The 21,380-nt window shown below is 52.9% G+C and overlaps 1 protein-coding gene and 1 long non-coding RNA gene across 5 annotated transcripts in view; one reads left to right on the top strand and one right to left on the bottom strand.

Moving 5' to 3' along the window:
* The first annotated feature begins 454 nt into the window (after positions 1-454).
* On the top strand, positions 455-20,417 carry Scube3 (signal peptide, CUB domain and EGF like domain containing 3). 2 transcript variants are annotated; one of them, XM_090355827.1, is made up of 22 exons: positions 455-603; positions 2,168-2,293; positions 4,182-4,316; positions 5,058-5,183; positions 5,357-5,473; positions 7,996-8,043; positions 9,829-9,945; positions 11,672-11,794; positions 12,217-12,333; positions 13,328-13,453; positions 13,709-13,825; positions 13,968-14,072; positions 14,309-14,425; positions 14,763-14,921; positions 15,133-15,348; positions 15,696-15,857; positions 16,064-16,231; positions 17,026-17,187; positions 17,589-17,786; positions 18,229-18,381; positions 18,489-18,568; positions 19,638-20,417. In XM_090355827.1, exons 1-22 carry the CDS (start codon positions 456-458, stop codon positions 19,785-19,787), a joined length of 2,970 nt encoding a protein of 989 aa, XP_090211953.1. In that variant the 5' UTR covers position 455; the 3' UTR covers positions 19,788-20,417. The 2 variants fall into 2 exon arrangements, with proteins under 2 accessions (XP_090211953.1, XP_090211955.1); XM_090355829.1 differs by lacking the exon at positions 7,996-8,043.
* LOC150047791 (uncharacterized) overlaps positions 8,882-21,380 on the bottom strand; it is a 49,752-nt gene continuing 37,253 nt past the window's right edge. Inside the window, exons 1-4 of one of the 3 annotated variants that reach the window (XR_016539298.1) lie at positions 11,505-12,222; positions 11,271-11,400; positions 10,702-10,831; positions 8,882-9,331 (exon numbers count right to left, since the gene is read on the bottom strand). This is a non-coding gene — a long non-coding RNA (uncharacterized LOC150047791). Of the gene's footprint in view, positions 9,332-10,701; positions 10,832-11,270; positions 12,223-21,380 lie in introns of those variants that run through there. The other 2 variants (XR_016539297.1, XR_016539299.1) reach the window with 2 other exon arrangements.

Below are 21,380 nucleotides of genomic sequence, written 5' to 3'. Positions count from 1 at the left end.
ACTATGATCCTCAGATCTCAGCCTCCTCTCCTGAGCAGCTAGGATTACAAGTGTGATTCACCTGCACCTGGCCTCCATGCCTTTTCTCTTGTCCTTTCTCTAAGTCTGCTCCTGAGGAAGCGATACCAATTCACATTAGGTTGGTTGTTTCTAATCACATTAAGGATAATAGCCAGTCCTGAGGGCTGAGTTCCAAGTGACAGTTTAGTTGTCACTTGGGATTAGGCATGTTTGAGGACAGTGGGGGTTCTTTCTGAATTCCTGAAATTACAAAGTCTGCTCTCTGGGAAGTCAAGGGCTGTGGAAAGAAGTTGGCTCTGCTTAGAGAGGATTTTGCCTTTGAGAAGCCCATCTTCAAGCCTCCTGCCCCGCCCCATGAGGACTGGGAAGGATGTGGCTAGTGGTAGAGTGCTAAAGCCCTGAGTTCAAATCCCTGGTATGGAGGGAGGAGATTCATGTACCCCATTCTGCCTCTGTCAGATGTGGATGAGTGTGTGGAAGGGACTGACCACTGCCACATTGATGCCATCTGCCAGAACACCCCACGGTCCTACAAGTGCATCTGCAAGTCCGGCTACACAGGGGATGGCAAGCACTGTAAAGGTGAGGGGGTGGGGAGGGGGGCAGAGCAGGGGGCGCCAGAGACATAGCTTTGTGCTAGCCATACTATGGGACCCTAAACCCTGTAGCCCACTCTGGCCAAGGGTGTGGGAGGAGGGGTTACATCTTCTCCTGGGAGGCACCGAGTTATACTTTGCATCAGGGAAAATCCAAGATTGAAGCCCTGGTGGGCTAGTGCACAGCCACACAGATGGCTGGGGTGAGCTGAAGCCATTGCCATTCGATGGGAACACACACACACACACACACTAAAGTAGCCTTGAGATATTATTTAAAAATTATGGTGGGGCAGGAGTTTGACCTAGAGGTAGAGTGCTAGCATGCACGAAGACGGGGATTCGATTCTTCGGTACCACATACATAGAAAAAAAGCCGAAAGTGGTGCTGTGGCTCAAGTGGTAGAGCTCTGGCCTTGGACAGTCCAAGGACAGTGCTAAGGCCCTGAGTTCAAGCCCAAGATTGCCCCCCCCAAAAAATGGCATATAGGTAGGACTTCAGTGGACACACTCGCTAATTCCTACTGGCATTGTAAATTGAAAAGTACAGGTATTGTTTGGTATCTAGGGAGAGAGGAGAATTAGTTCTAAAATGTTATCAAAATTAGAGAATACCTAAGTCCATGATCTAAAATGGCATGGTTCTCATGTACACTTTATATCACCTTTAGATTACTTAGGCTATGGAAATAGTTGTCATACTATACTGTTTAGGGAATAATGACAAAACAATCTGTACATGTTCCATAGAGACATAATCTCTTTGAATACTTTTGACTGATGGTTAAGTGGACCTGTAGCCATGGAAACCATGGATTCAGACAGCTGACTTGGCAGGAACCTTAACATGGGTTTTACCTTTTGACCCTTGGGGACTCATTCAAAGGAAATCAAACATGGTGGCTCATGCCTATAATCCTAGCTACTGAAGAGGCTGAGATCTGAGGATCATGGTTTGAAGCCAGCCCAGGCAGGAACAGTGAGACACTTATTTTCAATTACACATCAAAAAAAAAACCAGAGTAGAGCTCTGGCTTAAGTGGTAGAGCACTGGCTTTCAGAGAAAAAAAAAAAAAAAGCTCAGAGATAATGCCCAGGCCCTGAATTCAAGCCGCAGGACTGGTTACAAAAATGGAAGAAAAAAAAGAGAGAGAAGAAGCCGGATGTGGTAGCTCACACCTGTAATCCTAGCTGTTCGAGAGGCTGAAATCTGAGGATCATGGTTCAGAGCCAGCCTCCACACTAAAGTCTGTGAGACTCTTATCTCCAGTTAACCACTTGAAAACCGGAAGTGACTCTGTGACTCAAGGGACAGGGTGGTAGCCTTGAGTTGAAGAGCTCAGGAACAGCAGCCAGGCCCAGAGTTTAAGCCCCACACCTGACAAAAGAAAAACAGAAAAAGAATCCCCAGCAAAATAGTTTATAGGCTATGAGTGTAACTGTACACACCAATACATTATATATTTTAAAAAAGCAACCACAAGGTTCAGCCCAGGGGCAGAGGGTGGGGTAGACTCATGGACTTAGAGGTGTCTTCTGCTTGCCCACAGACGTAGATGAGTGTGAACGAGAGGACAATGCAGGCTGTGTGCACGACTGTGTCAACATCCCCGGCAATTATCGCTGCACCTGCTATGATGGGTTCCACCTGGCGCACGATGGCCACAACTGCCTAGGTAAGCGAGGGAGCAGCACTGCTCGGCCGCTATCTAGTTGGGGAAAAAAGCTGGCTTTAACATTTCCCAGCCAAGAAGGAGAAGTACTCAGAAAGGATCACATTCCTCTAAGGAAATGAGGGCAGCTGCCCCTTTGGGGCCTGGCTGGTAAGAACACCCCTGCATCTGGATGAAGACACCAGAGGAGATGCTGCTAGAAAGTGCCACGGGGCGAGGGCCAGGAGATGAGTAGATTTATGTCTCAGGAGTGAAGCAGGGTGGGAAGCTAACTTGATTCCAAATACATCTTCATTCTGCCTCGCACTGCCTGTGCAGTCCTGGGCGAGTGGGCTGGTCTCTAGGACTCTGAGCTTCTGTCTCTGAAGTGCACAAGGGCTGATGAATAGCGCATCACAGGAGAAGGTGTAAAGAGCACTGTAAAATGCTGAGAGAAATGGCTCAGATAAGGATGATAGTCTTCCCTGGCTCTCACAGGCTGGTTTCCCCCCCAGCACTCCCCACTCACCTTCTCCACACTCATGAGGCTTCAGGCTGACCTGTTCTCCTTTGTCCTGGTAGCTGGATCTGATAAGACATCTCTAGGAGACTGAATTCACTCACCTTTGGTTTCTGTCATTGTGGAAGATTACTACGATCCATTAAACCCATGCCCCAAGCATCATACCTGGAGCCCATCATAGAAAAGGGTTTGAGATTTGAACCCTCTTTCAAACTCTCTCTGGTGGCAAAACAGAAACAAGGCACTGGAAGCATAGAACAGAAAAAGAAGAGAAGCCAGAAGCAGAGGTGCCCCCCCGCCCAAATCAGCCTGGGCCCCACTGGCCTCACGGAAGCACATAGATGACTTGTCCAAGGCCCTGCTGGCCGAGGACCTCCTTAATACCAAGCTGCTTCTAATTGCCCGCCCATCCTGGGATTCAGGTCTCCAGAGTCCCTCCTGATCCCTTTCCTACATGGCCATTCCCCCTACCACCTCAGCCTGTCTCCTCCCTTCCTAGTCACCCCAAGGGGACTCCCGTGAGACTCTGGTAGCACTGGGATAAGGACAGGGAGTTCCCGCAGAAACCCAGGATTTCTCATCAAGAGAAGCAGCAACGGGCTTTGGGAAGGGAGGGCAGATGAGGCCCGCAGAGCCCAGATTCCCTCTGCTCCTTTGGGTCAAGGCAAACCGATGTGGGAGGGAAGGAGCTGGCATGGAGACGGAGTCAAGGTGTTGAAGGGGGAGCCCCAGGGGGAGCTCCGCTCAAGGACTGAGGGAATGGTGGGTGAGGGCCTGCTCTTCACCTTCTGCCATCTAGGGTGTGGCCTGGCAGCTCTCTTTCCACCCCCGCTCTCCCAAATGGCCAAACTTTGTTTTGTTAAACCAAAAATAGGAGAAAAGCTAAGCTATATGGCAGTAAGCCAAGGCATGAGGAGAAGGGGAGGGACAGGGCTGTGGCTTGTTCACAGAAGTGGTCCCTGTCCCAAGAGAAGACAGCCTGGAGCAGGGCTCAGCTGCCATCCTCTGTGCTGTCTTCTCTCCAGACTCAGCACCATTGCCATAGCTCTGACAACAGAACCATTTCCTGGCTGCTCATTGTGACCAGCCCCCCTCCCCCACCCCTCCACAAGAGATGTGACCCCCCAATTGTTATCCTCTTACCCTGGTTCCTTCCCGATCTCTGCCCTCAGATCCTGTCTTTGGGCCAGGAAGGAGAGTCATCACCTAGATAATCCCTCCCTCTGCCCTCTTCATACTAAGGAATATTAGTTGACCACCAAAGGAGAACTGCCTGGTCTAAGGCAGGGCTTAGGTGAAAGGGAAGTTGAGTTTGTGACTGAACCCTACAGGTACTGTTGAAGTCCCGGGCTACACCCCACAGACCCACCTATCGCTTGTCTTGCACAGATGTGGACGAGTGTGCGGAGGGCAATGGCGGCTGTCAGCAGAGTTGTGTCAACATGATGGGCAGCTATGAGTGCCACTGCCGGGAGGGCTTCTTCCTCAGTGACAACCAGCACACCTGCATCCAGCGGCCCGAAGGTCAGCCTGGCCCCTCCCCACCCCCCACCGCCCTTCCCCTGCAGGTAGCCCTGCAGCTACCCCCTTCTGTCCTTCCCACAACTCCGGCAACCCCAGGGCTCCCTGGATAGAGAAACATCTGGTGAAACTCATTTGTGGTTGGGGCTGTATGGGATTGGAGCTACTTTGGGGTGTTCTCGGCACAGCCCTGAGACTCCTGCTTCTGTGAGAGGTTTCACCCAAGCCTCCTCTGTGGTCCCTGGACCAGGAAGGTGGGGTGGAAGAGTGGGGTATATGTTGTCTACTTCTATGATTCATCATATGCCAGCACGCTGCCCTTGCATGTGACCAGAACTACACAGTGCTTTGTGGCAAAGTAATTATCTGTACCAATGACTTCGTCCTCACAGTGTGGATCTGATGGCTGTTTTGAGTGTAAGCTCTTTGAGGGAAGAGATAATGTCTTAGATTTTCTAGATCTTTATTCCCAAGTTCCTAGCACAGTGCCGGACGACTCTTAGACACGGCGTGGACTGTTGGAAAGACAGGGTAGCCAGGTTCTTTGTGAAGCCATCACACAGAATGGTTTGGCGCCCTGCTCCCTGCACCTAGTTCTGTGGGCCTGGGACAGGCGGACAGGAAATCACACATGTTCTTCTCCTAGTTGCAACCTCCTCCAGTCTCCCCACTTCCCAGTTCTCTTCCTCGTTCTCATCCATCTAGACATCCAGGGCACAAACAGCATCTGCTCTTCCCTTTTAGAAGGAATGAACTGCATGAACAAGAATCATGGCTGCGCCCACATCTGCCGGGAAACCCCCAAGGGGGGTATTGCCTGTGAATGCCGTCCTGGCTTCGAGCTCACCAAGAACCAACGGGACTGTAAATGTGAGACATTGTGGGGTGTATGTGGAGGCGCACAAAGGAGAAGGGAGGGGCTTGTACAGCAAGGGGACAGGGCTGGGTGTGGGGGAGCCATCTAGAAAAGAGGGCCCATTTGGAGTTGTGGAGCCCTGTGAAGCCCAGAAGTGAGCTGACAGGCCTCCTGCCCCTCTGCGCAGTGACCTGCAACTATGGGAACGGTGGCTGCCAGCACACGTGTGACGATACGGAGCAGGGCCCCCGCTGTGGCTGCCATGTCAAGTTTGTGCTCCATACGGACGGGAAGACATGCATCGGTGGGTGAGGTCGAGGGGTGGGGGGGGGAAACCCAGGCCACCTGCAGTGGGGTGGGGATGCAGCCCCAGGGAACTGTGGGAAGTGGGGAGCACTCCTATTCCTTCCCCAGAGTGACCGGTGAGGGAACCAAGGTCCAGACAATGCCAGTTCTACAAGGAACAACTCAGAGAGAATGAAGGACGTACTTGACCTTCTTCCTCCTTGACCAGCCCACACCTTCCTCTGCCTGCCCCAGAGCCTCACCACCCTCTTCCTCCCAGGAGGCCATTGCCAGACTGGGAATAGAATGAGCAGAAGTGCTGGCTGGCCAACGCTGAGGAAAGTAAGAGAGAGGAGAGCTGGAGAAATCAGCTGAAGGCCCTGGTGGAACGGTGGTGGGAGCTGGCCCAGTCAGAACCCAGGGCTCTTTCCTGGAACACCCAGCCCTGAACTGACAAATCCGGGGTGGCGGGGGGAGCATATCCTAGCTCCAGTGTCATCTTCTTCTCTGTTTTCTTTCCTTATTTCTGCCCCACCAAATCCCATTTCCTTCCCTCTTCTCCCTTAGCTCCACCTACATAGCCTGCCCACTGCCTCACCTACTCTAGCCTTCCATTCCTCTCAGTAACTAGACATTTTATTCCTGAATTCCCGTGCCTTAGCTCATGTATCCCCACTGGCTACCTTAGATGAGCTCAGTTCCTTAAGGTTAGTTTTGGATTCCCTTGGTCTTTAGGTCTTTGGTGCTGAGATCATCCTGGGTTCCTTTGGAGAGCATAGGGAGAGTTTTGGCTGGGGTGAGGCTGGGATTGAGCCAGGTAGGGGTGCGCTTGCTCTGTGGGCACAGAGTGCATGGAGGACCCTCCATCTGGTTGGCTCCAACAAGCTTGGAAAGGATTCTGAATTCCTGTGTGCCACACACACCCCCACACACACACTTCAGAGATTTGTCACCTTCACTGAAAGATTCAAAGAGAGAGGACAGATAGTATTCTTACAAGATTCCCTTAGGCACCTGCTACAGAAACAGGCTTAAGTGCTTCTGTAACTGGGGAACTTTCTGCACACCTTCCTTCTCCACTCCTCAGCCACCTTAAAACAGGATTAGATCTTCATGTTGTCTTCTCCGGGCCAGGCTGGTTGTTCTAGTTCCTTTCATTCTTTCCTCCTAGGTCTAATTCTGCTTTCAAGTTCCTACCACCCCCTGGTCAATTAGGTGTCCCCAGAATCTCCCTGCCCCACCCTCCAAATGCATGCAGCTGGAGTGGTAGTCATGCCTCTAATCCTGCACTTGGCAGGCTAAAGCGGGAGGATCTGGAATCTGAGGACAGCCTGGGCAACTCTAACTTCCCTAGTAAAAGATTCTCCTGTAATAAAAGGGAGAGGAGCCGGGTGCCGTGGCTCACGACTGTACTCAGGAGGCTGAGATCTGAGGATCATGGTTCAAAACCAGCCTGGATACTAAAGACTGTGAGACTCTTATCTCCAATTAATCACTAGAAAAGGGAAAGTGGGGCTGTGACTCAAGGGGAAGGGCGGTAGCCTTGAGCTGAAGAGCTCAGGGACAGTGCACAGGCCCAGAGTTCAAACCCCGTGACTCACAAAAATCAATAAAAAAGAAAAGGGGAAGGAGTCAGACAGTGGTGGTTTATGCCTGTAATCCTAGCTAGTCAGGAGGCTGAGGTCTGAGGTTCATAGTTGGAAGCCAGTACAGGCAAGAAAGCCCATGAGACTTTTATCTACATGGTTTAAGTGGTAGAGTGCTAGCCTTGAACAAAACAGCTCAAGGACAGCAACCCAGTTCCCGAGTGTAAGCCCTAGAACCAGAACAACAACAACAAAAAAAAAAAAAAAAAAGGAAAAGGAAATACATGTGATCTCTCCCAAAGAAAAGCTGTATGCATCCAGACAGAGCTGGGGGCCCATAGGTCAGAGGCCTAGATTCCTCTCTGGTTTCTTTCAGACATGGCTGCTTGTGAAAAACCACCTAATTAGCTTGACCTTTTCTCTGAGACCCACTGGGCCCACCATGGCAAGAGAGGCAGAGTGAGCGGGCAAGCGAGGCTGCTCTCGGTCTTAGCGCGCTGTCCTTTCCTGCTTTCTCCTTGGCTCTGATAGCACGCAGTTCATTTGCCCCCATCTCATCTCTCACCAGCCTCCGTAGAAGTTCTCCATTGTTCAGGCCCACGGGAATGCTCAGCTTTAGTGGGGAGGCTGAACAGGCCGTGTCAAGAGCCGAAAAGCTAGGCACGCTTTGAGATTTGGCTGTTCCTAAGACTTGCCTGGCAGGCCAGCTTTGCCCTGGGCATGCTGTGTAGTGTTGACCCACCATTGCCTGTCTCTGAGACTCAGTTTCTCAGGTTTTCAGTCACTTGTGGGGAAGCTTGGCTTCTTTGGGGACTCTAGGCCGGAGTGAGAATGTTGTGAGGGTCCCAGGGCTTGTGGTGTGGGGATAGGGGTTTGGGGACTGCAGGGTGGAGTTGGCCTGGGGAGGGAAGGCCCCTGCCCAGCATCTAAACAGCTTTTTTACAATGTCAAACAGGGGAAAGGCGGCTAGAGCAGCACACCCCCCCTCAGGCCGTTTCTAATGGTAAATATGTCCGCTCTCCGCTTGCTCTCACTGGCTTGCTAGGGGAGGGGCTAACCGCCGGGGCTCCCACTAACTGCATGCCCATTTGAGCCCAGCCTGACTGAGCCAGTCTGCCAGCAGAGCTCCCCTGGCAGCCGGGGTACTGGGTCTATCTGGTGACAGGAAACTCACATCCCTACAAGCTGGCCTGGGAGCCTTTGTGTTGTTCTTATCTTCCTCTTCTCTCCTGCTCCTCCTCCTTCCTCTTCTGCTCCCTTCTCATCCAGCACCACCTTCTAATGCCCCAGGTTCTTCCTAGCCATCTGTCCCCACTTGCCGCCACCTCACAGTCAAAGACCCAGCTAGGTCTCTCTTCCCCGCCGTGCCTACTGTGTCACTGAGACACGGGTGTGCATGACGTGCCATTCCCTCCACAGCCATCTGTCCCGGGTTCTTACATGAATTCGCAGTCTTAGCATTGCCTACCATTCTCCACCCCACTCGTGGAAAGGAGGGTGGCGTTGGCGTTCAGGCAGACCAGCGTGTGGCATGTAGTGATGGCTGGTCCACACAGAGCAGGGGCAGGTCGTGACTTTACAGTGTGGGGTGAGGGGAGCACAGATGAGCTTGCCCTGCCCAGTCCTGCCTCACCCCTGGCCTCCCTGCTCTTAAGGAAGCACTCTTAGGGGGAGGAGGCTGAATTCGGGTTCCTGTGGTCTTGAGAAGCTCTGAGGAGTAGAGGATGGGGGGTTGCTGCCAGAGCTGAGCATGTGCTGGCTCAGGATGTGCCTGGGACCTGCAGGGCGAGACACGCTGTCCTCCTCCATGGTGATGAGGAAGGGCTGGGAACTTTGCTCACTCACTTCCTGACTGTGGGAGCCCCTGTCCTGGGCTTCCTTGAGAGGCCTCGGGAGTCTCTCATGGGAGAATTCTAGGCGCCCCCACAATGAGTACACAGCTTTTTTTTTTTTCTCTCTCCCTGGCTGCTGGTTAAACCTACTTTTCTCTGGCTAAGTAGGAAGAGTGGTTCTCTACATAGTCTCTTGGCTAAGGGAAACAAACACAGCAACGGAAATAAGATGGTTTTTATCTTGCTTTTCCTACCCTTCCTAGTCTGGATTCTTCTCCTTTGGCCTCTCCCCTTCCCCTATGCATTTTCTCCCCATAGGAAAGGAGCACAGCAAGTAGCCATCTTCACTCCAGGTGGAGCTAACAGGAGGGCTGGGAGGAGTTCAGGGTGCACAGCCTAGTATTTGCCTTCTCCTCTAGGCTGGGAGGTCAGTCCTGGAGCTGGGGTCTCTTTAGATAGCTGGACAGGAAACAAGGGGAAACCAATGGATGAGTGTCCTTCAGCTGTCTTAGGAATCTCCAAACTCCCTTTGCCCGACCCACTCACAGGAAGAGTGTCCCTCCGTGACCCCAGCTACCTCCAGAGAGCTGATGGGACAGGGAGGAGGATACCTCTGCCTGTCCCTTCTGTTCCTTGGTGATCAGAAGCCCCTTACTTGGCTTCGGTGACTCCCTGCTTCCCCTCCCCCACCTCAGCACATTCCTGCCTGACAGCCCTGGCTTGTACCTGCCTCACTGCTGTCCACCTTGTTCCAATCAAGCAGGGGGCAGGGCAGCGGCTGCATGGCTGCACTGGTGAGGGGCTGGGGGCTGGGAGCCTCGGCTTCACGCTGCTGCTGCCGAAACACAGGATGGCCCTGGAGGCCTTCCCTCGGCCCCTGTGGCCTCTACTACTTGAGCCTCGGGGTCTTCTGGGTGAATAACCTCCCTCCCACCCTCTGCCGCTCTTCCCCACAGAGACCTGTGCTGTCAACAACGGAGGCTGCGACAGTAAGTGCCACGATGCAGCCACTGGCGTCCACTGCAGCTGCCCTGTGGGCTTCATGCTGCAGCCAGACAGGAAGACCTGCAAAGGTAAGGGCTCTGAGGGGACAGGAGCATGGACAGTTCTGGTAAGGGACTAAAGCTGGGTCACTAAGAATGGAACCGCACCTCCTCAACCCTGAGAGCTCAGGACAGGGCTAAGGAGTGTCACGTGTCTCCCTCTCCCTTCTTGTTCATGGGACCCAAAGGTGCTTTCTATCCCTCCTCTCTTATTCCTCTACTCTCCTCCATGGCTCCCTGGGTAAGGGTGGAGGGTCAACCATCTTAATTAATGAATATATCATTCATATTAGTCCCACATGTGCCAAAAGGATACTTTAGCCCTGAAACCGTTTTTTCTTTTTTTTTGGGGGGGGGAGGTAGGAGCTGGTCATGGAACTTGGACTCAGGGCCTGGGCATTGTCCCTGAGCTTTTCTGCTCAAGGCTGACATTTCTACCAGTTGAGCCACAACTCTACTTCCTGTTTCTGGTGGTTCATTGGAAATAAGAGTTTTGTGGACTTTCATGCCCAGACTGGCTTCAAATTGCCATCCTCAGGTCTGTCTCCTAAATAGCTAGGATTACAGGCCTGACCATAGACACGCACCCAGCATGTAACTTTAACCTTCCTTCCTCAGGCATTCCCAGTAAGCTCTGGGAACTAACCTTCCTTTATAAAGTCTGTCCAGGCCCAGGGAGAACAGTCTGGCTATTGGATTCAGTTCCTGGCTCTTCCTCTTCCTAGTTCTGTGACCCTGAGCAACTCATGTCATGGCACCATGCCTCAGTGTCTCCTTTGTGCTTACCTTGCTGTGCTGTAATGAGGGTTTCACATACAGAGTCCTTAGAGGAGAGCTTGGCTCCTGACGTGTAGATTTGTCCTGACAGTAAGAGCACTTTGTCCATTCTACTTCTTTTCATCAACCAGATCTGGGGCTGATGGAGGAGAGGGAGGAGGAAAAGAAAGGGTAGTCATATTAAAAACAATGATTCATGGGGACTGTCCCCTACTCACAAGTGGCTGGGGCTCCTTCTTTGTGTTTTTTGGCCCAACAGCTGTGGGAGGAAGGGAGGGCTGGGGCAGCAGGTCAGCCAGCCCAGCAGGAGCGAGGTTTCCTGCTGGGAAGGACTGTTGACAGGTATGCTGGGGTGAGATGGAAAGCTGCCCTCCTGCCCCTCCCCTCCAGGAGGGGTGAGTAGCCTGGGTCGTGTCTGCCACCAGCTCCAGGAACTTGACCTCAGGAAGGAAGCCCCTCACCCCCACCCACCCCCTTCTCTAGTGCTGAAAGCTGACTCAGGCCTGAGGCTCTCCAGACTTCTCCCCATCCAGCCCCCTGCCTGGCCCCTGCCTCCCCCATCAACTACCCAGCCTTACCCGCTCTCCTGAAAGTCCTCCCTGCCTGGCCCCATGCCCAACTCCTCCTCCCTGAAGGCTGCCCCTTTGCAGTAAGTCCTCTGGACTCTCCACTTCTCCTTGGCCCCCTGCTTGGCGTTCTTGGATGGGCCTTTGGAACAGGGGTAGGGGACAGGAAGGAGACAGGAGATGACTACCAAGCCTTCTTGGGTGTAGCCATCAGCTGGAGAGCATGGAGTAAGGTCAAATGCCCACCTGTTGTACTGTAGGATGTTACCAAGTCCCCTGAACGGGGAAGGTCCAGAGGCAGGAGAGTGGCAGGAGTTGGGAGGGGTAGGCCAGTACCCTCCTTGCTTTCCCTTGTCCGTGGGAAGAAAGGATCTATCCACTTCCTTCTGTTCTCTTCTGCCCTGCCTCCCCAGACATAGACGAGTGCCGCCTGAACAATGGGGGCTGTGACCACCTTTGCCGCAACACAGTGGGCAGCTTTGAATGCAGCTGCAAGAAGGGCTACAAGCTTCTCATCAATGAGAGGAACTGCCAGGGTAAGCAGACTTGGGCCACTGTGAAAGGCCTGGGAGAGGTTCTCAGGCTCAAGTCAGCCAGAGGTCAGAGCCTGAGAAACTCAGTAAGTGCTGTTTAGAGTCATGAGAGGCCACGTCATGCTGCAGATTGCAGGTAGTCCCCCTTCCTTCTGGCAGGCCAGCTCCACACTGGAGCATGCAGCGTAGTGAGGCCTAGGGGATAGATTTCTACCCAGTCTATACCCAGTGTGGCCTGCCTAATCATGCACATCTTTTGGTCCCTGGCTCCAAGGACTCTAATAGAACGGGCACAAGTTAGCACTGCTTACTCACCAATCTGTGGCCTGGTCATGAATGGGGCAGTCCACTCCAGGAGTTCTTCACCTAAGCATGGGTCCAGTACCCCAAAACAGACTCAGTAACTCACCTCTTATCTCTTGCAGATATAGATGAGTGCTCCTTTGATAGAACCTGTGACCATGTGTGTGTCAACACACCAGGAAGCTTCCAGTGTCTCTGCCATCGTGGCTACTTGTTATATGGTGTCACCCACTGTGGTGGTAAGCCAATAAGCTTGCATCCCCCCCCGCCCCGATCACCTATTTCTTACCTCCTCGACCTCCAATTGACTGCATCTCTGTGTATTGGCTTGTGGTTGTGGGACACCCCTGGCTGCACATGCCATGTCTGTACCAGCCAGGATGAAATGGAAAGCGCTCAGGCAGCCTTTTAGACAGCATTGGAGAACAGCATCCTGTCTCCAAACTTCCCAGATCATAAACAGCTCCATCAGGAGGTGGGAATGGAAGCCTTTAAAAGGCCAGTCAGTGTGCCTCTAACCCATGAGTCCAGAGATAAGGGGAGGAAGTCTGAATTCCTGTCAGGCCACAAAACCCTGAATTTTTTTTATTGTAAGTATATTTTGAACTGGGAACCAGTGGTTCATGCCTGTAATCCTAGCTACTCAGGAGGCTGAGATCTAGAAGATCCCGGTTTGAAGCTAGCACAGGCAGGAAAGTCCACAAGACCCTTATCTCCAATTAACCCCCAGAAAACCAGAAGTGGTGCTGCAGCTCAAAATGGTAGAACACTACTAGCCTTAAGTGCAAAAGCTCAGGCAGGGACAGTGCCCAGGCCCAGAGTTTAAGCCTGACAACTGACCAAATAAAGAAGAAGGAGAAGAGGAGGAGGAGGAAGAGGAGGGGGAGGAGGAGGAGGAGGAGGGGGAGGAGAAGAAGTAGGAGGAAGAGGAAGAGGAAGAAGAAGAAGAAGAAGAAGAAGAAGGAGAAGAGTTATTTTGACTGTGAGGGTAGGGGTGGTATTATCCAAAATGAATAGAAAAACAGAATTTAACATGATATTCACCCTCTTAACAATATTTTAAGTGTGCAGTATAAAGTACTGTTAACCAGAAGAGATCTTTACAATGTACTCATCTTTCATAATCCAGGAAGCCTACAACTATAACCGAAGGTCCTGGTTCCCTGCCGACACCCAGACTTCTACTCCCCAACCTCCATAGTTGACTGTCTGTCTTCCTACCCCTTCTCCCAGATGTGGACGAATGCAGCATCAACCGGGGAGGCTGTCGCTTTGGTTGCATTAACACCCCTGGCAGCTACCAATGTACCTGTCCCGCCGGCCAAGGTCGCCTACACTGGAATGGCAAAGATTGCACAGGTGCGCAGTGCCCTCTGCTGGCAAAATGTGGCACCGAGATTTCAGAAGAGGGATGTTGTCAGTGGAGTACCAGGCTGGGATAGGAGGTTGGGGTAGAGCTGAAGAATGTAATTATCTGTGTTAAGACATGGCTTCTCCGTGAGCATAACTATAGTTTTGCATATAGCTGATTCTCTTCCTCCAGATTCACCAACTGAGGGAGAGGGTGGGAAAGGGATGCGTGCCGCCCCCGTCAGGCCTCTCTCCCCTTCCTAGAGCCAGTGAAATGCCAGGGAAGCTCTGGAGCCTCGAAAGCTATGCTCAGCTGCAATCGGGCTGGCAAGAAGGATACCTGTGCCCTGACCTGCCCCTCTCGGGCCCGGTTTTTGCCAGGTACATGGGAAGAGAAGAGAAGGTTGGGGGGGACAGGTTGGAGCTGAAGGAAGAAAATGGCAGTGCTTCTGCTCCCCTGAGATTCCTCCTACCAGTGGGAGTTCAGGAGCAGATCAGAGTTGTGATAGGCTCCTTTTCTCAGAGTCAGAGAATGGCTTCACGGTGAGCTGCGGCACCCCAAGTCCTAAGGCTGCCCCACCTCGAACCAGCCACCCTGGGAACAGCACCAGTGCCAGCCACTGCCATGGTGAGCACTAGCACAGAGCCTCTCTGACCCTCTTCCACCGACCTCTCTCTCCTCTCGTCACCCCGCCTTGCCTTGTCTCGGGTCTCCTGCATAGCTCTCCTCCAGACTCGCTGCCTCTAACATCACTGTCTCACTTTCTGGCTGTGCCTCTGGTTTAGAGCCCAGCTTTGCCACACCCTCCCCAAGGACCACCCCCCACACACACACACCATGCTGAGCTTCTGCCATCCCTCTAGAGGCTGCAGCCCTGTCGGTTAAACAGCGGGCCTCCTTCAAGATCAAGGATGCCAAGTGCCGTTTACACCTGCGAAACAAAGGCAAAATGGACGAGGCCAGCAGAATTCCAGGGCCAGGTCTGGACTGGGGACCTTGCCCCGATCGGCTGTCCCATTACTAAACCCTCCCCACCCCGTCGGCCCCTCTGCATAGTGAGATCTAGAAACTTCCCCAGCATCAATGACTGTGCACAGAGCAGGAGGGAAGCCCTTGTAGACACAGGGGATAAGGAAGTGCCAGGCTGTTTCCCCCCAACTAACATCCCAGACTAAAGGAACCCTGCGAGTTGCATTCAGAGGCCTGGGGAGGCCTGTCTGGTTTGGGGAGGGGATGTGAGAGCGGTGAGGAAGAACTTCCCCTCCCGCTGGGGGAGAGGGGGCCCACAGACTGAGGCTAACAAGGCCTCTCCCCCAGGTGGCGCCCCTTGCACTGACTGCCAGGTTACCTTCATCCATCTCAAGTGTGACTCCTCTCGGAAGGGCAAGGGCCGGAGAGCCCGGACCCCTCCAGGCAAGGAGGTCACCCGGCTCACCCTGGAACTGGAGGCGGAAGTGAGAGCTGAAGAAACCACAGGTGTAACTTGGGTGGAGGGCTGCAGGGGCGGGTGGAGGTGGGGACACAGACAGGCCTCAACAGACCCAGGGAGGGCCAGGCCTTACACTAGGGGCACACCCTGTGTAAACACTGGCCCCTTATCATGCCTCTTCCAGTTTCCACCTTTGCACCCCTGCCCACCCGCTCATGCCAATCTTTCTTTCCAACTGATACCATGATCCACCACCAGCCAGTTGCGGGATGTCCTGTCTCCGCCAGCGGATGGAACGGCGGCTGAAAGGGTCCCTGAAGATGCTCCGAAAATCCATCAACCAGGACCGCTTCCTGCTGCGCCTGGCAGGCCTTGACTATGAACTTGCCCACAAGCCGGGCCTGGCAGCCGGAGAGCGCACAGAGCCAGCGGAGGCCTGCAGGCCCGGGCAGCACCGTGCTGGGGCCAAGTGTGGTAAGGCAGCGTGCAGAGGAGCAGGGGGTGGGGGGAAGGCCCCAAGGAGGGACTTGCCTTTGCAGAATAGAGCAGGACCCTTCCTTTGTGGCCTCAAGGACATTTCTTAAATTATGAGGCAGCCAAGACTCTTCTGCCCACTATCCTCCCTTTCTTGGTCCCAGGCCGAACTCTTAAGAAACCAGGGGGGACCAGCACATACACTTGACCTGTTTCTCAAAGCAAGAATTCTATTTATTCCCTAACAAGCGGAAATCTCCCAAATCTACAGGAGCGGGAAGGGGAGTCCTAGGCCTGGGGGGTGGGAAGTGGGGGGTGGGTGGCTAGCGCGGCCGACTCTCCCTCAGTCAGCTGCCCGCAGGGAACGTATTACCACGGCCAGACGGAGCAGTGTGTGCCATGCCCAGCGGGCACCTTCCAGGAGAGAGAAGGGCAGCTCTCCTGCGACCTTTGCCCTGGGAGTGATGCCCACGGGCCTCTTGGAGCCACCAACATCACCACGTGTGCAGGTGCCAGGGGAACAAACAATACAGAGTGGGCTAGGGTGGGCACTGGGGCACCCACGGGCATGGGATTTCCCACAGGGCAGGCCCAGGCTCCAGGCCATTCACCTAGTTGACATCTCTTTGTATGCTTTGTCCCTCAAGACTGGGTGACCCCATGAGGGTGACTCAAGACCACCCCCATCAGAGCTGGGCCCTTGGTTTAATTGCAGGTCAGTGCCCTCCCGGACAACACTCTGTAGATGGGTTCAAGCCCTGCCAGCCATGCCCACGGGGCACCTACCAACCTGAAGCAGGACGAACCCTCTGTTTCCCATGTGGGGGAGGCCTCACTACCAAGCATGAGGGGGCCGTCTCCTTCCAAGACTGTGACACCAAAGGTGAGTGCGTTAGTTACCCCACTAGGAGACTGCTTGACCCCAGCTAATATCAGACACTCTCCAGATCTCTGGCCCCGCCATGCAATCATAACACACTGCTACACCACTACCACAGACACACCCCCCCTCCCCGCCAAAAAATCCCCTCCAGAGTCCCAGAATGTTATCCCACCATGGTGTCTAGAGAACCAGGGGCCCAGCTACCCAAGCAGGCACACCAGCCTGCTCTCAGAAGCCATCCTGGCCAACCCTCAAGCCAGGTCTGGGGATAAAAAGACTTAGCAGCTGGGCACCAGTGACTCATATTTGTAATCGTAGCAACTCAGGAGGCTGAGATCTGAGGACTGCAACTTGAAGCCAGCCAAGGCAGCCAAGTTCATGAGATTCTAGTAAACTACTCAAAAGCCAGAAGTAGAACTGTAGCTCAAGTGATAGCTCACAGAACAAAAGAAGCACAGGGACAGTGCCCAGGCCCTGAGTTCGAGCCCTGGCATTGGCACCAAAACAAAACAAACAAAAACACCTTAGCAGCCACTGTCTCCTCTGTTTTGGAGAGCGTGGTTCCTGAATAGATTATTGGAGCCAACACTATTTAAAAAAAAAAAAAAGCTTACATTTTCTAAGCTTAAATTCTGACAAAACTGGGAAAGGTTCAAGCCCCCAGACTGGCAAAAAGAAAAAGAAACTTCAGTTTTTAATTTTCTTGATGAGCCATCCTGCCGTCCTGCCTACCCCATGCCCTGGAGTGCCTCCCTGCCCTCCATCTCACCTCCTGCCGTCCCCCTTGCCTGCAGTTCAGTGCTCCCCGGGACACTACTACAACACCAGCATCCATCGGTGCATCCGATGTGCCATGGGCTCCTACCAGCCAGACTTCCGTCAGAACTTCTGCACGCGCTGTCCAGGAAATACAAGCACTGACTTTGATGGATCCACCAGCGTGACCCAGTGCAAAAGTACGTGGCAGGCCGAGCTGTGGAACAGGGGGTAGGACCTGGGAGCTGTGGGCATGGAAAGAGAAGGAGAGTGGCCAACCAACAGGAAACAGGGCTGGTAGGTGGATAGGCACCAAAGCCCTGCTTCTCTCCAACCTCCTTGCTCTCTAGGTCAGTTGCTAGGTTGAGCCTTGTATCCTCCTTTCTCTGGAGATGGGTAAGGTAAGAGGGAGGAAGTGGTGAGGAAAGCGAGAAGGAAAAGGGACTTAAGGGTGAAGCAGGAAGGTGAACTAGAACGTGCAGAGTAGAGATGAACTGGCGTATGGCTGCCCTCCACTCCAGAACGCTTCCCTTTTCCTCCATCTAGTTCCCCACTGACTTCCCTTCTCTTTCTTGCTCTCTCCGCCCGGGCGTGGCTGCAGATCGTCAGTGTGGTGGCGAGCTAGGTGAGTTCACTGGCTATATCGAGTCTCCCAACTACCCGGGCAACTATCCAGCCGGCGTGGAGTGCGTCTGGAACATCAATCCCCCACCCAAGCGCAAGATTCTTATCGTGGTACCCGAGATCTTCCTGCCATCTGAGGACGAGTGTGGGGACGTCCTCGTCATGAGAAAGAACTGTGGGTGGCTGCAGAGCTGGGCCAGGGAAGGGCAGTCGGAATCTGGTTGGGAGAGAGTGAGTTTGGTACAGGAAGAGCTGGGGCTCCAAAGTCAGGGACTCAAGGGGGAGACATGATGAGGGACACTTAGGGAGAGAAGGGCACAAGGGTGGAAAGGAATGAATGGCCGGGGTCCGTGGAGAGTGGAGGGAGGAAAGCCAGCACTGCAAGCCAGTGCAGTCCATGTGTGACTTTCTAATCCTAGCCCTATGGCCATTCTGCTCATTTAAATGTCAGAGTTGATGCACTGTGTGAGTACTTGACTATCAGAAGTGGAAGGAACCCAGGAGGCAATGGGAGAGGGGTGATGGGGAATGTGTTTGGGGGTTTATGTACCTCCATCCACAGCAGGGCATGGGGAGCCTGGCCTGCTGCTCTGCTGATTGGCTGCTTCCCTTGCCAGCCTCCCCATCCTCCATCACCACCTACGAGACCTGCCAGACCTATGAGCGGCCTATCGCCTTCACAGCCCGCTCCCGGAAGCTCTGGATCAACTTCAAGACCAGTGAGGCCAACAGTGCCCGTGGCTTCCAGATCCCCTATGTGACATATGACGGTGAGCAGGGGCAGGAGAGGGGAGGTGGGTGTGGGAGGGGTGGCCTGGGGACTTGGGAGGGGAGTAGGGAAGCAGGTAGAGCCCCCACAACCTTGGTGCCTTTGCAGAGGACTATGAACAGCTGGTAGAAGATATTGTGCGGGATGGACGGCTCTATGCCTCTGAAAACCACCAGGAGATCTTAAAGGCAAGTAAATGGTAACAGTGATGGCTATGTTAATATTAACAATGAGATAGAAATGCAACATGCAAAGTGCCAAGACGAATATTCTTTGTGTGTGTGTGTGTGTGTGTGTGTACGCACACGCATGTGTTATGCGCCAGTCCTAGGGCTTGAACTCAGGGCCTGGGCACTATCCCTGAGCGTTTTTGCTCAAGGCTAGTGCTCTATCATTTGAGCCACAGCTCTATATTTGGCCTTTTGCTTATTGGAAATAAGAGTCTCATGGACTTTCCTACCCAGGCTAGCTTTGAACCATGATGCTCAGACCTCAGCCTCCACTTAACCACAAAAAGTTGAAGTGCTGCATACTAGCTTTGAGCAAAGGAGTTCAGGGATAGTGCCTAGGCTCTGAGTTCAAGCCCTCGTACCACTCCTTTCCTCCCCAAAAAGAATAATAAAGTTTATCCATTTGTGAAGGTACATGCCTATAGTCCCAGGTACTTGGGAGGCTGAAGTGTTGAGATCAATTAATCCCAGGAGTTTAAGATCATCCTGGACCACATAGTAGGACCTTGACTTGGAAAAAAAATTAAAAAGGAAAGGAGGGAAAGAAAGTGAGGGGAGGAAGAGGAAGAACAGAACAGAAAGGGTTGCAAGCAGGAAAAGAGTGGACAAATTAACTACCTCAAGAATCACTCTGGCTATTGTGGGGAATATAGACTCTGTGAGCAAGGGGACAAGTTGAGAGGCAGGCAGTGGTCCGAGTGAGAGATGATGACAGCTTGGCCCAGGGTAGCAAGTGTGGAGATGCCACCAGAGGCCAGACCCTGGATATATTATGACTCTAGAGTCAACAGATTAGTTGTAGTTTGGGTAAAAAAGAAGTATCAGGGAATCTGCACAGATTGGGAGATTAAGCAGTAGACAGCTGGAGTGGCCATTGGAATTCAAAGAGCAGAGGGTGGGACTGGTGGTCTGAGTTCAATGTGGTGCCATACCCAGAGACATGGAGAAGGGCTGCTGGGTGCAGGCTGGTGTTCCCATTTCCCACCCACGCCACTGAGCTGACATGGCTGTCTGCCATCCTCTGCAGGACAAGAAGCTCATCAAGGCCTTCTTCGAGGTGCTGGCTCACCCCCAGAACTACTTTAAGTATACCGAGAAACACAAGGAGATGTTGCCAAAATCCTTCATCAAGCTGCTTCGGTCCAAAGTTTCCAGCTTCCTGAGGCCCTACAAATAGTGCCCACAGCCCACGGACTCAGGTTTTGGAGTCCTCCGACTCCTCAGCCCTCAGAGCTGGCAGCCCCCGACCTTAGACAAGAAACTCTCTCCTCTCTTTAGAGGAACTATCACTACACAGACCAGGCGTTCTCCCTTTTTGTCTTTCTCACTTCCTCCTCTCTTCCTCCCTCCCTCTCTCCCTCTTCCTCTTTTCTTCTTCCTGTCTCCCTCTTTCTTCCTCTCCCCACCCCCCACTGGTCTTCTAGGGAATGGGGATGGGTAAGAAGGGCTTCTTGCCATAAAGGGTTGTGCCTTGCCAGTCAGGAGTCAGAACATGGCCTACTGTGCTCCCCAGGGTTTTTGCCAAAGAAGCCTTTTAACTTAACTGGCTTAATGCCAGAACTGGGCTGCAGGGAACACAGTTTGAGCCCTGAGCTGCCCACACAGCTGGCTTTCTTGTCTATAAAGCTCCTTACTGTGTTCCGCTGCCTGGGATCTACTCTGTAAGGGTTTACAAACAGCCCACGCCCCTGGGCTCGTGGACACTGATGAATGAGGGCTTGGGGGACATTACCATGTACATCAGTGCTCTGCTGTGGCTTCAGAGAGAAAGACTACAGCTCTGCTGGGCAGAAAGCAGGTTTTAAATCATTGCCCAAAAGAAGAAAAGAGAGAGAAGGAAGGAAGGAAAGAAAAAGAAGGAAGGAAGGAAAAGAAGGAAGGAATCATCTAAAGGACTAGATTACAGAACAATTGGAAGCCAGCCTCCAACCCCAGTAGCTTTTCTAACTTGTCCAGCCATGCCTTCATCCCACCCAAGTGCTCCCTGGGGGAGCCCTACTCTTCCTGCTAAATGTCCTTAAAGAAACCCGGCTGTTGCCTGGCCCCTGCCTGGCCCTTGCCCCACAGTTGTCTTTCCCCTGTAGCTCCAGGTGGCCTGTGGGTCCAGCAAAGATGACTCCACTCTGCAACCGGCCTGGAGCTGCCTACCTCTGGCCTTGGGCAGAGGGCAGCAAAGAGGAGTATGTGTGCACTTGGCCAGCCTCCTGCCCACCCTGTCCACATCTAATAAGTGCAATCATTTTGAGTCTTTCTGTGTTGTCTAAAGGGAGGGTTTTTGTTTTCCAGGTTTTGTTTTGTTTTGTTTCTTTTTCCTTCTTAGAACAACCCTATTTATAGCTGCCCAAGAAAGAAGAGTGTGGTAGGAATGGAAGAATATCCATTTTGAATCTCATGAACCTTAAGTGCTGGAGCATCTCATCTCTGTCCCACCAGTGGCTACCTACTGCTCTAGGGCCCTAGCTGGGCTAGCCTGGGGCTGTAGCTCAGAGATATCTGCTATGTAGGACAGTAATTCTGGAGACCTGATGGAACAGAAAAAAAAAAAAGGGACTATTTGCTAAACCAATCCTGCCACTCCGTGACTTCCTTGGGGTTTGTACAGGCAAGTGGGATTGGTCAGTGACTCTATTGCAAGTAGGGGAAACCTCATGTCTTCCTGCTTTCCTGGTTTCCCCAGTGTGCTCATGGAAGAGGACCAGGTCCAAATGCCCAGGGACAGGCCAACTCAGGTTCCCAAGGCCAGACAAAGCTGCAGTAACTAAGAACAGGG

This window comes from Megascapheus bottae, chromosome 22 (genome assembly GCF_031878675.1).
Source record: "Megascapheus bottae isolate mThoBot1 chromosome 22, mThoBot2.hap1, whole genome shotgun sequence".
NCBI lineage: Eukaryota > Metazoa > Chordata > Mammalia > Rodentia > Geomyidae > Megascapheus > Megascapheus bottae.
Note: the sequence above shows the minus strand (reverse complement) of the source record. Positions and strands in the feature narration are given on the sequence as shown.

Coding starts and splice junctions, on each gene's coding strand:
- Scube3 (XM_090355827.1), top strand. CDS start 456: ATGTACCCCATTCTGCCTCTGTCAGATGTGGATGAGTGTGTGGAAGGG. Junction 2,294..4,181: donor CGATGGCCACAACTGCCTAG/GTAAGCGAGGGA, acceptor TGTCTTGCACAG/ATGTGGACGAGTGTGCGGAG. Junction 15,858..16,063: donor CAACATCACCACGTGTGCAG/GTGCCAGGGGAA, acceptor GTTTAATTGCAG/GTCAGTGCCCTCCCGGACAA.